The sequence below is a fragment of the Buteo buteo genome, chromosome 13 (genome assembly GCF_964188355.1).
Source record: "Buteo buteo chromosome 13, bButBut1.hap1.1, whole genome shotgun sequence".
Taxonomy (NCBI): Eukaryota; Metazoa; Chordata; class Aves; order Accipitriformes; family Accipitridae; genus Buteo; species Buteo buteo.
In genome coordinates this window covers 24863122-24878067 of record NC_134183.1, presented here as the reverse complement: position 1 = coordinate 24878067, position 14946 = coordinate 24863122, and the positions used below count along the sequence as shown (strand labels likewise).

Below are 14946 nucleotides of genomic sequence, written 5' to 3'. Positions count from 1 at the left end.
AGACAAGGACACCCACTTCTGTATTCATAAGGCACTGTTTAAAATTCACATGTAGTCCTTGGAGCCATTAGGTTTTATCATGTAAGCCAGTGTCTGAGGAATATCGAAGAAATTTATTTGTAGCTGTCATGTCACATCACAATGATGAAATAGGATAAACGTATGCATCGCACAGCTTAGTCAGACGCAAAAAAAAACAATTGAAAAAAACTCCAGGGTGCCCCAGTTTCTTTAGGGCAAAACCCACATGTTATCTTTCATGTCACTTGTTAATATAAAAAGCACCAGAAAAAGATATGCAAGAAGCCAGGATTTAGTCTGGAGCAAATTTTACAGTGTGTATATGCAAAACACATGTCTGTACTTTTCATAAAGGTGATATAGCTTGAAGTACAATGATATGTTCAAACCACATGTAATCCAATGATTGTATTAAAAATAGCATTAGAACCAGATTTGTCAGGAAATATTCCAGCAGGAAAATGCTTGCTTGTTTTGGTATATTGTATTTGACAGCCATGAGCTCTAGAAACAGCATAGGCTCTGGGCTTGGTACAGTCTATCAGGTGCTGAAATGCTGTTACAGAACAGTAGAAAAGAGGAATGCACTTAGTAACGCTATAACTTTGAATGATATACATTATCAGAGAGCAATACCGTCGCCATGGAATTTGTGCCAGAACCAGGCTACACGTGTCTGACATTTTAACAGCATTAACCGTCAACATTTGATAAGCCAGGGGTCTTTTAAAGGAACATAATTAGAGGTACACCCAAAGTACAGCAGTCACCATCAAAATGTCAAGATTTATTAGCGATTATGACACAGCCTAATCTACAAACCCAATCACTAGATTCTGCTTTAACGATAGAGGGAAAACTAAACAAGTGGTAATACCACAGGATGGTCATTGCAGATAAACAGTGCTTCTTGTAGTGTGGAGACAGCTGTATGTTAGTGTTGCATAAAGCCAGATTCCAACTGGTAAGGTATTGGTCATAAAACACATCCAGATCATATAAGAGTTCACAGAAATAAAAAGAAGGGACTGATTTTTTGACATGGAATGGCATGCATTTGCTGTCCTGTTGTTTCATAGGTGGCAAAGAAATTTCTTTGTTCTGGCCCATTACAAACTCAGAGGAGCGTCTCTGCTCCGTCCAGCTCATTATCTTGTTTCTGACAGTAACCTGTCGCAAACTGCTAGGAAATTAGTTTAAGAAATTTCACAGCCTTTGCTTTCTTTAGAGCCAAGAACTGCACAGTACTTACCACCAGCTTGTGGAAAATGGCTTCTGGTATTATAACCCCAGTTGCTCATCGGGGACTGCTTCCCTGATTACATCCATCTTCATTAGCAGAGATCAAAACAAGCAGTCGGACACTGGAAAGTCATGTCATTTTTGGAGGCATCAGCTGCGTGCCAGGCTCCAATGTTTTTGTAGTGTCTGATCTGCTACAGTCCAAAGAATATCCTGCTTATTTTGTGACTGAGGTAGGGTGTTTGATTCGGCTCACAGCGAGCCCGAGTTCATTGCAGTGTTAGGATTAACTGGCACTCAGGTTGGAAAGGCTGAGAGCCGAGAGGGCCAAGAGGATCCGACTCCTCTGATTCAGCTCTGACTAACTGCTGGAAAAATGCTGCTCGGAGGATAATCTCAGGAATTTTCCTTCAAAGGCTCTCACTTAAACACCTTTCCCAAATATTAGACACAAACAGTGACATGCTTGATTTTACTGTTAAATAAAAGAGGAGGAAGAGATAGTGACTCTTTTCATTAATGTCTCCTGCTGGAGAGGACTCAGGAGCAGTTATCTCCTGCCAGCCAGCCGTTTCTTTAGCTCAGCGCTCAGAGCCGCGTGGGGATACAGCAATACACCACATCTCACTTGAACAGGCGCCATGTGGCTGACTTCAGCTCTGATGTAACCAGCAATGTCAAGAAATCTCCCTGCAGATTTGGGCACTCTGAGAGCATAAGGGCCATACAAGTGTCCTCCTAAGGCTATCATCTCCAACATTTCTCAAATACCATCTGTGACTCCTCTCTTGGGTGAGAAAAGCTTTTTCATCTAGCCATTAAAAGCTGCCTGCCAATGGCAAGTGGGACTCATATCCCTGGATCTGGCAAGGCAGACTTTCTGAAATGTTTCCCAGCTGCTGAATCTTTCCAAAAAGTGAACAATAGCAGCAGACAATGCTAAAAGTAGATGCAGGAAACCATTAGTGCTCAGCTGGCTGCTACTGCAGGTGTCAGCAGTGATACTGTACTAGAAAGTGCACTGCATAGACAGGAATCCATATCCACCGCCCTCCCAGCGGTTTTAATGCTGGAGGCAGCACAGAGCAGACAATCCCGAGAGCAAAACGGCGAAGAAATTCTCAGAGGAAGCCGGATTGTCACAGGCATCGTGGTGGGGTCACACGGACACCCTGAATCTGAGGGGCAGAGCAGAGCGATCCAGGGCAGCACAGCCCACCGATCAGAAACACGCACCAGACTCCGACCTTGACTTGCCACTGTGCACAACTCTGGGCCAACCACCCAAGCCCGGCGCCAATATTTTCAAAAAGTAACTAACTCCTGATATTGGGTATTTTAAAGTGCTTTTTAAGACTGGCTTGACACACTTTGGAGGATGTACCTTCAGCATCTGCTGAAGATGAGGCTCCTTTCTGGTATGTCAAGTGGGGCATAATGGGAGCATCAACCATCCATTACAACCACGGCAAGGATGGGAGAAAAGCAGCAGCTACCTGATCTCCCCTGAAAAAGATATCAAACAGGAGCAAGAAACCTGATGGCTACTACTGCTACTACTGCCCAGCAAGAGAGACCACAGACCTGCGCAGGGGCAAAGCGGGGATCCGGAGCCGTCCCCAGAGAAGAACAGGCAAAGCTCACATGGAAAAGGTGCGTTTTACCCTGATGGGGAGTAAAGTCTCAGCATCAGTTCACAGGTACTAATTTGCACAGGTACTTGAAATGACCTGTGAGTAAAATGTGTGTTTGCCAGGGACCATCTTTGCAAGGCGAGATGCTCCAGGAGACCCCAGGGGGTCAGTGCCAGGGCTGTAGTTCACCCCTCGTGCTCCGCGTGGCCAAACCTGGACTGTCCCGTTGCCACAGCTGATGCTGAGGTTTTAGTGGTTTGATGGTTATGTCTGAAGCCTTGCTGCAGGTTTCCTCATTCGTATGCAAAGAAGCCAACACAGATTTGGAAGCTGATTCCTGAGAGAGGGAGGAGCTGTTTAATTAGCGCCTCTGCCATCTTCTTGCTGACATTGCCTGGCAGCGACTGTCCTCTCACCCCACTCTGAGAATTTTGCATTTTAGCCCCAGCTGGAAAGATGGATTTGAGGAACACATTTGCCTTTCTGACCCGAGGACATGCCAGCTCTTGCTACAGTGACATTCCTGTGCAGGGGGAGCCTTCGCACACCCAGCCACAAGCACAGCGAAAGCCTTCAGACGGCCTTACAAATAAACAAACACATTTCTAGGGATTGCTAATGAAAATGCTTTCTCAGTCCCAGCGCATGACAGCAGCATAGCTGCCTCTGCTCTTCATCTTGATCTTGTGCTTGCCACCCAGCCATTAGCTGCTCTTTTTACGAGCAAGTAGAGGAGGATCAAACTCAGGAACAGACTTTACTTCTCAGTGAAATCAATACTGGAGTCAAAAGCAGCAATCTGACTTTTTCCCAATGAGCCTTAGTTTCTTATAAATTTATCTCATATCTTTCCCTACAAGGAAGAAGGTTCTGCTCATGTATTCCATCTATAAACATCACTGCAAGTTCCTTGATTCCTGATGTTCATAAAACCAGATTCTGAACAAGGAGCAGGAGTAAGAGGAAAATTTTACAATGAATAAATTAAAGGAAATGAAGGTGTTGTTTGCAAATTTGTTGTAATATTGGCAAACTATTTTGAGACAGAAATAAAAGGGGGAAAAAGAGTTCTTCTAAAGCTATGGTTTTTTTCAGAATTAGCTGCTTTTTTTTTCTTTTTTTTTTTTTGCAAAGGCTTACAGACCTTGAAAAGGAAAGGAAGCAAATTTTGGCTCAGCTAAAACAAAATCATTTGCAATTCATAACACTCCACCCATCCGAGGCTGACGGACTCCCAGTTTCACATGCTTTCAAAGTGCTCAGCATTTCACTGAATTAAACCCTTATCGACTGCATGAATTTTTCAAAGCATCAAAGCGGTGGGAAGCTGAACCCCTTTTTCAGAGGTTCAGGGTGCACTGACTTTGCTGTGCCTGCTGACAGTAACCCAGTGTATAGCCAAGATAATGCTTTCAGGGAGTGCCAGAGCTACTGTGTTCCCACTGCAGAAATGCTCTGGGGATAACCAGGACAGCCGTATATCCTGAATGCATTAGATGTACTGAACGTGCCCGGATTAGCCGCAGGTCCACGTGGACACGCACAGTCCATGTGGACTCCAGCATGCGGGTAGAGATCCTCCTGCTCAGGAAATGCCCGGGAGGAATATGACAGCTTCCCACAAACGCAACGCCCACGCGACACTTACCCCCACAGCTTCACACACACAGACTTCTGGAGCATGCCAAGTTAGCGGTAGCCTTCAAAAACATCGTCTTGAATGTCCCAAGGGTATGTGGAGGATGTACCCTCTGCAGAACGTCCCTGGTTTTGAAGCCTTTTTTCCCTCCCAAGGTAAGGAAAGTGTGTGCAGTGGCAGAAGAAGATCACAGCATCCTAAATCCTCTTCAAACTGCTGCTTTTAACTACTCAAATAACTGCATCAGGATGTAAATATTTTTCTTTTTGCTTTTGTGGTACTTTACTGTTTGCATCTGGCTCGCCACGGCTCCACGCCTTCCTCTCCAGGACATTTGCCATTTGCTCCCCTTCTGGGGCGGGAGGAGGAATAGAGATTTTTCAGAGGTTTAGGCACATTCCTCTCCTTCCTTCACCAGGCTCTTCCTTTGCCAGTTGTTTAGTCTCAGCCTGGGGTTAGAGCTCTGCAAAGTTTTATTGGGATCCAGGGTCTGGACCTGTCACAGATTATCAAATAAATCTCCAAGAAGCTAAAAGCTTGCTCTGTAAGTACTTGTTCCAATGCGGGGCTTACGCTCACAAGCCAAAACCATCTTGATTTTCTTCCCTTGCATGGCCTCAGAAATCATAACAATTAGGTACTAATAGGAGTTCAAAAGGACTTCAGGGAGCTCCTTAGAGGGTCAGTCCCAGCCGCTCAGGCTCTTATACCACGTCTCTACTGAGGACATCAGTCTCCATCGCTCCCTGCAGGGGCCAGCTCAGGCCCGTGATGTCCTGTGCATCGCTCTTTATCTTACCTTTACTGAGCAGCATCAGTGATTTCTTCACACTTCCTAGCAAGCCAGGACCTCTCCCCCTGCCAAACCCGACTTGCACCTCTCCTACCTGGTGTGGGGATGGAGCCACGGTCTCCTTCTCTGCCTGTAAACCTTCCAGGTGTCCTCTCACCCCACGTCCAAGGACCACCGGGCAGTACGTGTCTGGTGGAGGCAAGCGTCCCAGCCAAGGAGTTCAGTCCCCACTCAGAGGCACAATATCAGCTGGCCGGCACACGGATGCCAGAGCGGCTAACTCCCCAGGGAGCAAAAGTCTGGCCAAAAAACCACTAACCTTTCCCTGTAGCAACTTGTTTGGCCATTTCTGAGAATTCCAAAGAAACAACAGGACATTACTAACAAAGCCGTCACCTACCTGTTCGAGTAACCCATGTGATAAAGACATGGATAGTCTGAAATCGCCTGCCCCTTCACTGCTGTCACCAAGTAACATCATGTTCCAACCAAAATGAGTCTGTCATCATTTCAGGGTAACTTTGTACTTAAACTGTAGTCAGTGAGGTCATCAGTTGTTTCTCAGTTTGCATACAAAGCTCTGTTTTTGTCTTTACTTCAAAAAGCAGCAGCATAAACAAAAAAAATCAAAGAGAATTAACCACTAATACTGGCAGTATTTCAGTCCTCAATGGGAGCAGAAAGTCAATACAAGCATTGTCTGAAAGGAACGCAAGCCTTTACCCTACGCAGCACATACTTTATCCTGGGTTTTATTCCTGTAGGTCTTTAATTAAATCAGTTGGACAAACATCATTTCACCATTCATTAGCTACAGACAGAAACACATTTATAACTCCTTGTTGCAACCTATATATTCAGTTTGATTAGAAGATATTATTATAAGATCACTGCATGCTTACCAAGCAGATGTTACTGAGTTTACCTAAGACACCACACCAGATGGACACAGATTTTTTAAAAGAAGACATTGAAGGAGGGAAAACAGGACTGAAGGGAGAATTCCCTACCTCTGCTAAAGTTCATCTGTTTCCCTGCATGTTGCTAAAGTTTCCACATCAGATTTCATTTCCAGTCCCTGTGATACTGGACAGCAGGCTCTTGCCTTTAAAAGTTACCTTTTGATCATAATATTGTAGATATGTTGAAACACTTCTCCTTGGGAAGGGCAGCCCACAGGCTCTTCCTATTCTGCCCTGTGAGGCACTGTTTGAAAAATAAAGCTCTGCCACAGTGGGTAAGATGAGAATATATTTATTAGTTATAAAATATACAAGTGAAGACCATCGGTTTGGTACAATCCTGTAAAAACAAGAGCAGGTTTTGGTGACAGTGGTGGGCTTTGCCTGGCTGGTGTTGGCCCAGCAATGCTAATCCTGGGGAGCCGCAACCTCTGCAGAGATATGCTCAGAAGAGTGGTTCTGAGAAAAAGCCAATTTTAGCGATACGTCGGCATTAGCTAGACATTGGTATTCTTTCAGCTTCAAGGGAACATAATGCTGTAGAGAAGCAGCTTTCTGATAACCAGCATGATTAAGGACTTTAATCCAGGAGGGTTTGGCTTGTCCTTTATAGCCAAGCATGGCAAAACTCCCTGAAAAACAGACACAAAGAGAGTGATCCTCTGGATGGGTCGGTTGACTTACCAGCAACGCAGCATGGACTCCCTCCACACATCACAGAAACTTCTTAGCCCTTCTTTTTTCCCTTGGATTAAAACAACAGAACATTTAGGAGAGAAAAAGGGTGATGAAAGAGGGAAAGAGCCTCACTGAAGCTATAACCTCACCGCGTCACAGATCTGCAGGTATTTCAATAAGCTAAGAGAGGTTCCCAGATGTCAGTTAGCAGGAATATTGTTTTACTCTTTATTTTTAAATAAGACTGGTACTTTTTCATATTTGACTACGTGAAAATGGTTAGACGCTTTGAATCCTTCTTTTATTAGTTTACATCAGTTTCTTCCTGTTATGCCTAAACTATCCCCCATGTCGACTCTGCTCTGGTCCTCTGCTGTCACAAAGTACAAAGGCATTATGTATTCTTCCATTTTAATAATAATGTCTTGTGTTTATATTATGCTTTTCATTGCAAAGACTCCCAAGGCTATTTGCAGCTGGTTGGACTGAGACTATTCCCGTAAACACTTCTGATTTAAATAAGGTTTTGCAAAACCAGGCAACAAGACCCTAAATCCTGATCCCGCTGGGGTCAAGAGGATCGGGGGGTTTTTGCATTATCTCTGGCAGAAGCAATAGGCACTTGGGAGAAATGCTGCAGCCTGCTCTGAAACGCAGCCCCCCCAGCACAGCCCAGTCCTGCTTGTGATCACTTTTGGAGCTGTGAAGTCAAATAGCGTGCATACCTGAATCAGCAGGAGAAAGCTCGTGAAGCAGAACATAATTACCCAGACTGGAAATCAGGGCAGACGTGTGGGTGAACACCCTTGCCCTTAGGAAAAGCAAAACAGGGGTGGCACGTGATTGGCCAACAGCGGCTTAGTCCCACCGCCAGACGCCAGCATCCCACCAAAGTGGCAGGGCAAGGCGATGGCCACCAACTCATGTGTCCCCAGGATGGTGGTGGCCCTGCTTGCTGCTTTTTGTGCCCCAGGAGCAGTCAGGGCTGGAGGCTGAACCAAGCTCCCAAAACAACCTGGAAGTGCTGCGCCCAAGCGAGCAGCACAGGTGGTTCAGGAAACAAAGTTTGACAAAACAAACAAAAAAGATTGCTTTTTAATCAAAAAATTCCTTTCAAAAGTATTCGGGGCTTTGATGAAAGAATGAAGCAATGAAGTTTCAGGACAAAAACAAAAAAGAGAACCTCAAACTTCTGCTTTTAAAAGGGTGAAATAAAAAACAGCTCTTGGGAATCAGGCACCAAAGTGAAATCACTCTCTCTGCTGTAAAGACTATGCTGGCCTTCCCTGGAACGGTCATAGCAATGAGCTTTGAACTTGAACCAGAAACTGATATAAATTTCAGTAAAGCAGTAGGGAAAAAAAATCCCCAAACCCCCAAGAAAAAAAAGAAGTTGGAAATACTGCCAATTTTCCATCTGATCTCTCCTTGAGAGACTGTGAATGTAATCTGAATCAAGCTTGCTGGTTGTTTTCTTGATTTCCTTATCACTCAAATTATTTATCCAAACCTGGACTCAGTAGCCCCCAGTTTTCCAGTAGGAAACCCAGCATGGATTTCCTAGACCAATGATACCAATGGATTTCTTGCAGCAATCCAAGGTAACACTGTAATAAGAGCTTTCCAAAACTGATGGTTTCACCTTCCTTCTATCCAAAAAAATAAATAGCTCCTCTTTCATGTCAGGCTATTTTCTTTTTAATCAACCTTTCAGTTTATAATTGTATTTCCTTGCAAAGCAGTTGAATTTTAGAGATGGAATCTTTATCAAATGATTCTTCTTGTTGTTAGAAATACAAGCTGCCTTTAGGATGAAAAATTTGCAGCATGCAGCTCCTCCCTGAAGAAGTAGGGTCAAATCCCCAAATAACTCTTCTACTTCTCACCATGCCTAAGCCAAGAGGTTTTTACTAGGCTACACTGGCATATTGTGCTAGGAAATATATTGATGAGCATTATATAAGTTAGTGCACATTTTTGGTAGAGAAACACACCAGTAATTCTTAAGCAAAAGAAACATGGTAGAATAAATACATTTACCTTCCTTGTGGAAGACAATAGGCTTTGCTGAACCTAACCTGGTGAAAACAGGCATTTCAGAGCTCCCCACCACCTCTGCAATATCTCTAGAGCACACGAGAACAAGTGATCTGAAAAGAAGGACAGTAATTACTGCATGACTGCAAAATATAACTTCATTAAGAATCTGCAAGACATTTAAGGTCCGATTCAGGAAAGTCCTTAAGAGCTTGCTTGACTTTAGGAACACGTTTAAATCCCTTTGATTTCAATCACACATAAGCTTTCCTAAGTTTAAGCCTCTGTTTAAATGTTCCTAAATTAAACCTGTGCTTCACATGGAATCTAAACAAGCACAAATGACTGTTTGCGAGGGCATCCCTTATGGGAGAGGGACACTCAGCTGCAGAAGAAATTTAGTTCCTTTGCAGTCCTGAGACTCTGAAACCATCTATATCCTGGGTCTGATTTACAATCAAGCTTCAGTCCAGCTTTGGTCCTCATAGATGTGCTTTCAGCCCCCAGTGAATTGTACCTGCAGTGAATTACAGGCACAACTGGTTGCATTTAGCTGAATGCCTAGACTTGCAAAATACACATCCTACCAGAAAATCAAACTGAATGTAAGGGCATTGTATGGATATATGTTACTTCATGCACATTTGATACATGTACATACTCATGTGCATAAATACAGATGTAATAATTCAGGAGCGTTCAAATCTCTGGTCATGAACTGCTCAGAAATGTCTTGGACTGAAAGTCTGTTTTCTGGTTATTTGACCTGCTTCTGCCAGCAGCCAAGAATTTATCTATAAATCTCTGTTGTTCCATGTTTATGTGGCGACACATAAAACCACAAGGAATGTGGGACAGACACAAACAGAGATGATCCAGACCATTGCCAGGACACATGCAAGGTAACAGAGCCCACAGGCAGGCAGGTCTATTCATTGGCTCACCCAAGAAAAGTTCTACTGGAAAATCTGGCACAACTAAGATTTTCATCTGTCACAAGAGGCAAAAACAATCAGTAAGAGTAAACAGAAACCAACACGCTTCAGAAATGGAAAACTGAATCACTGGCTGCCAGGAAATTGCTGGACACCAGGATAGGTGCACAGGATTGTAAATGTCATTACAAGGAGCTTATCTACTCCATGCTGGAAAATGAATGGTTAATTTAGAAGGAATTGCCAGTTTTCCAGAAAACCTGTTTCTGTCTGCTCTTATCTGTGCAATCCTGGGAGAAAGAGATGTCACTTCTCTTATTCTCTGGGTGATATTTTGGATTTGTACATATTTAATCTGTGCCAGATTTCTTCAGAGCACAGGTTTGGTTATGAAAGTAGGTCATTCTCCTTTCTTTGTCTATTAGCCACGGGTTGCTACATGAACTGGGCTCTCAGCAGTTTGCTTACCTCTCTTTTATAAATGTTTGAACATAATCAGTTATTGCACTGGCGGCATTTTCACCAGTAACCGTGTCAAAGTGCCGCCTACTCACGACTGCTCCTGAACATGCATCTAGCACCACGAAGAATATCCCACGGCTATTGAATAGGAAAACTGTGTCATTTATCTGCAACAAAAAACAGAGGTAGGTCTTATGGAGACAGGCTGGGGAGCTTCAGATTCTGATCCTGCTTCTTCATAAAAGAGTTACAAGCAAGGGAAATATCAAGGGTGTACACCCTATAATTTTAAATGTATACTTAGTACAGATAAAGTGACACCACTGATAGATGGTCGGTGGCAGGAGGAAGCAAAACCCTTAGTTCTCAATGGGGTACAGAAACATGAGAAATGAGGTCATTGGCATCTTTTGTGTGTTAGGAAAATACATTTGGGAAGCCTAGAATCCTGGGAGTAAAATGCTTAGTTCAGACTTAATACAGTTTTTTTCCATGTGGGGGAAATTCCTGTCACTTGGCAAAGCAGATTTGACCACGGAGCAAGGGAGAGGTGCTGAAACAGCAGATGGGGGAATAGAAGCGACACATGGACTTTTTTTGTTTTCCCTGGAAATGTAAATATCAAAACCAAAATAATCCTTCTTGGTAGGGCTGTCCCAGTGCCTCAGAGATGTTGTAGCACAAGTGACTCCTACTCTCCTTCTTTCCTACGGTGTGGGCTCCTTCTTCAGGTTACACTCCTCAGGATGTGCCACGACATTTGCTTTTAGAAAGGCAAAGACTCTCTGAGGTGCCCAGCACTGGTGCATCTCCCCACCATCCTAAGGGACAGCCCAGCCTGGGAGGACAACAACGTCCACCAGGGAGAGCAACAGCATACCAGGGTCAGGCTGTCAGAAAGCTGAGCCCAGGATACACAACACACCACTGTAATCCACATAGTCGTCCAAAGCCCACGGGCACCAGGGAGCTCAGATACACACCAGCAGAGACATGTGTACACCTCCAGGGAATATAGGGCCAGACTGAATGAGGGAGCCAAGTGTTAAAAAGTGGCTTCTGCAAGATATCAGAGGATGCTGAATGCAATAGGGGTCAAGGGTAAGGGAAACATGAATGTCTGGGCCATGGGTGGGCAGAGGGGAGTGAGGAGGAGCAAACACAGACAAAGTCTTTTGCCTGATCCTGGGTCTCACACTTATAAGCCTGGGAAGTGTGTCGAAGTCTGGATGCTCATGGAGTAGAGAGCAACCACCACTGCAAATCAACCTAAATGTGAGCCGCTGGTAAAAGAAACAGCCCTGCTCTGTGTCTTGTCCCTGTCCGCATGCTGCAGACCCACCGAGGAGCCAACACAAGGGCTCATGTGGCCCCACAGGAGTTGGAGTGGGGCACCGCTGTACCCACTTCACTCAGTCCCTGGGAAAGCTTGGATTATAAATCTAAAACATTTCTGACTTTTGCATTTCATTCAGCCAAACAAGGACAAAACGTGTGCTCTGGTAGTGGGGGCTCCTCTGCTTCACTTCTTTATTGCCAAATCTCCCGCACCTTTTAAGATTTAGGGTAAGAATCCTCCTTTAGACATTAATCTATATCATTTGCCTACCCCAGCCTTTACTTCAGCTAGGAGTACATGTGCAGGAAATAAAACTTCCTTTGAAAAACAATACTTTGCATTAAAGCTTTAGAAAAGGCAAAGGAGTTTTGAGGATACTATGCCTGTCCCATGAGTGCTGCAAACACACAGGTCTCTGCACTTCGCCGCAGGTAAGGATGTTGCCTCCGGTAACACCTACTTGCTAATGGTTTTGAATAAATTATTGATGATGCAGCCAGTGTGCATGGCAAGAAATCTTGGCTGCTCGGACTCCTTATGGATGCTGTACCAGGTTTGCTTGGCATTTGTTAGCATTAATTATAATTCAGTAGTACACAGGCATGCAAACCTGGACAGTGTCCTTGCAAGCATGATTTCAGTCACCCTTCACCGTCTAGACAGACATATAACACATGTGCGAGGACAACCTGACAGCTCCAAACCCCTTCAGTAGTGAAATATAGCTATATTTTATCTTTTAGTGCAATGCCAGTAGCAAAAATCAGAAAAACAAACTTGTTTGTTTTCCCCACATCCTTTGTAAACAATGACTTCTGGTGTGCTTCTCCCCGCCCCCTTCCTCTACATTAGACTGGTGGTGTTAATTCTTCTTCTGAGGTGATGAAAGGCCTTCTTTTTCCCTAAGGGCTCAAATCCTCATCTGAATAGAATACGAACTCCCAGTGACTTTAATAGAGTTAATTGTAAGGGAGAACAATGCACTTGCCTCTTCCAGGGGAACTCTCCATTTCCTTCCGCAAAGGCTCAGCAAGATTTTGCAGTAACCTTCCTTGGAGATAAAGTTTCCCCTGTTTAATCACCATTTCAAATGCAGTAAAAGACAACATACCTTAATGAATGCTGATGTCAAGTGGTTTTGTATGTCCACCCTGCCGAGAGACTGGATCTGGATCCTTACATACTTGACTGATGGTGTGCTAGTGATAGCAAGCTGCAATTACACCAGAGACAGAAACTTAAAAACTGGCTTGCTAACTGGTTTCCATCAACAAAATGACACCAGGTACCAATGCTCGTATATATGATCACAAAACTTTCAGAATTCTTTTTTCCAACTGTGATCCCGGTTCACCAGTAAGCGTTCATTATTAAGACACCATATATCAAAGGATCATGGCAGTGCTGGTTGGAGGGGACCTCTGATGGTCACTCTGCCACTAAGCAAGTTTAAAAGTTGAATATGAATTTCATATATTTTGCCTGGTTATAAACTCAAGTACAGATATGTATGAGCCTGAAACAATTCTACAGGATTTAGAGTGGGGTGAATTTACAGTAAATGAGGAGAGAACCTGGCTCTAATTTTCCAGTAATTCCTATCAACCAGAATTACTTCCCAGTTTGAAATTCAGCAGCAATGCCATACTTTGGAATTCAAAGCTAATTCAATCTGAGCCTTCTCAAGAGTCCTTTTTTCTTGTTTAAAAGAAAGAAATGGGGAAAAGAGGTGCAATGAATGTGCATTCACATGCTTCCAGTTGGGCAATTTCTTTGAGGCTATCTTTGAAGCACAGTACAAAAAGCTGCAGAAATTCAGAGCAAACCCCTTCCCTCTCCACAGGTTACATGATGCTGGGCAGATTCACGAGTGGGAATTCCCTACGGCTTTTCCTTATGCGCTGTGGAAATTAATTGACCTCATGTGGTGGCACATACGCTGCATAACCTCAGATGCTGTTTCATGCGGCGGGTACCTGGGGGGCCCCACACGCCCTGCACGGCGCAGCCGGGTGCTGGGACATGGGGCGCTGGGCAGCTGCTGGCCTCTCCGGGAAGGGGTTTGGGTCACAGCTCCAGGTGTCCCCTGGGTACATATGCGCCATGATTTTAACACGTTCGCAGCCTTGCTGAGAGCAGTAACTGTGCCCTTTCCGAGCTTCGTGGGCTTGCAGGTGAATAAAGAGGTACCTACAAATGAGAGCAAACAGACGGATCAGAGCCACCGCGTGCTTAGAGGACGGGCTGAGCAGAGGCAGGATCTGCACTTGCTAAATTGCATTATCCCTCACATAGCCCAAAACAACTCCATCTTAGACTGGTGTAATATGGCACACCCATTGCAAAATGGGTCCTGCAAGGATGGAGGTTGAGCTCCCCTCTCATCCTGGCATGACACGATCTGCAGCACTTGCAGCCCGTACGCCCAAGCCGGCTGCTGCTTTTCCAGGCAAGCATCGTGTGGGGCAGACACCCCCTCCAGCCCCAGGCAGCCGGCACTGTCCCCAGGTATGGTGGCATCCCACCAGAGAAAGAGCAGGGCAGTGCTCAGGCTGTTGTGCAGGAAGAGACAGGCTTGCCTGGAAATATCAGCATCTCCCCTCCAGCTCTCTGCATTGCACTGTCTTGGCCCGCAGGCAGAGCTTAGCCCTAGGCATGCATGACAAAAGCTCGAAGGCAGCCAGGTCTTCTGGCCTTTGGAGTTAATTTTTTCTTTCTAGCTGTTCTAAGTATGTTTTCAATCGTGTCCATTCTGCAATTCAGGCTGAGGAAATTATATAAACAGCTCAGTTCAGCTCCAGGATCAAAAAGATACATGAGATTTAACGGGATTTTTCATTCTATTTCTTTTAAAACTAAATATTTGTTTCTATTTGTCTGGAAGAAGGAATGAGTAAGCTTGGTTCCTTTCCAAGGAACCAGCATGTGGGGTTAAAAAAAGAAGGGGAAACATCCCACTCATTATGAAATAAAGTCTAAAAAGCAACAACAGGAAAAGAAAAAAGCCAATCCCATAACTTCTGTACTCTGAAAGGCTAAAAAAAAATCACTGCTGAATTAAACAGAGAACCAAAAAGCTGATACTGCCAGAATTAAGTTAGGTTAGACCCATCAAGCTGCATGTACCAGGTCCAGATGGCTGCTGGCAGCTAATGGCTTTTCCCCCACAGACCCACACGTGTAACCATTTTCCCCGCTATTCAG

The 14946-nt window shown here is 44.5% G+C and overlaps 2 protein-coding genes across 2 annotated transcripts in view; both read right to left on the bottom strand.

Annotated features, from left to right (window-relative positions):
- The window catches only part of CEMIP (cell migration inducing hyaluronidase 1), a 115679-nt gene that overhangs the window by 56708 nt on the left and 44025 nt on the right, over positions 1–14946 (bottom strand). The gene's annotated exons all lie outside the window — the stretch shown is intronic.
- The window catches only part of LOC142039020 (cell surface hyaluronidase CEMIP2-like), a 55715-nt gene continuing 47347 nt past the window's right edge, over positions 6579–14946 (bottom strand). Inside the window, exons 19-23 of the mRNA XM_075045116.1 lie at positions 13719–13932; positions 12854–12955; positions 10410–10570; positions 9010–9119; positions 6579–6923 (exon numbers count right to left, since the gene is read on the bottom strand). Coding sequence (XP_074901217.1) covers positions 6700–6923; positions 9010–9119; positions 10410–10570; positions 12854–12955; positions 13719–13932 — 811 coding nt within the window. The 3' untranslated portion in view covers positions 6579–6699. The remainder of the gene's footprint in view (positions 6924–9009; positions 9120–10409; positions 10571–12853; positions 12956–13718; positions 13933–14946) is intronic.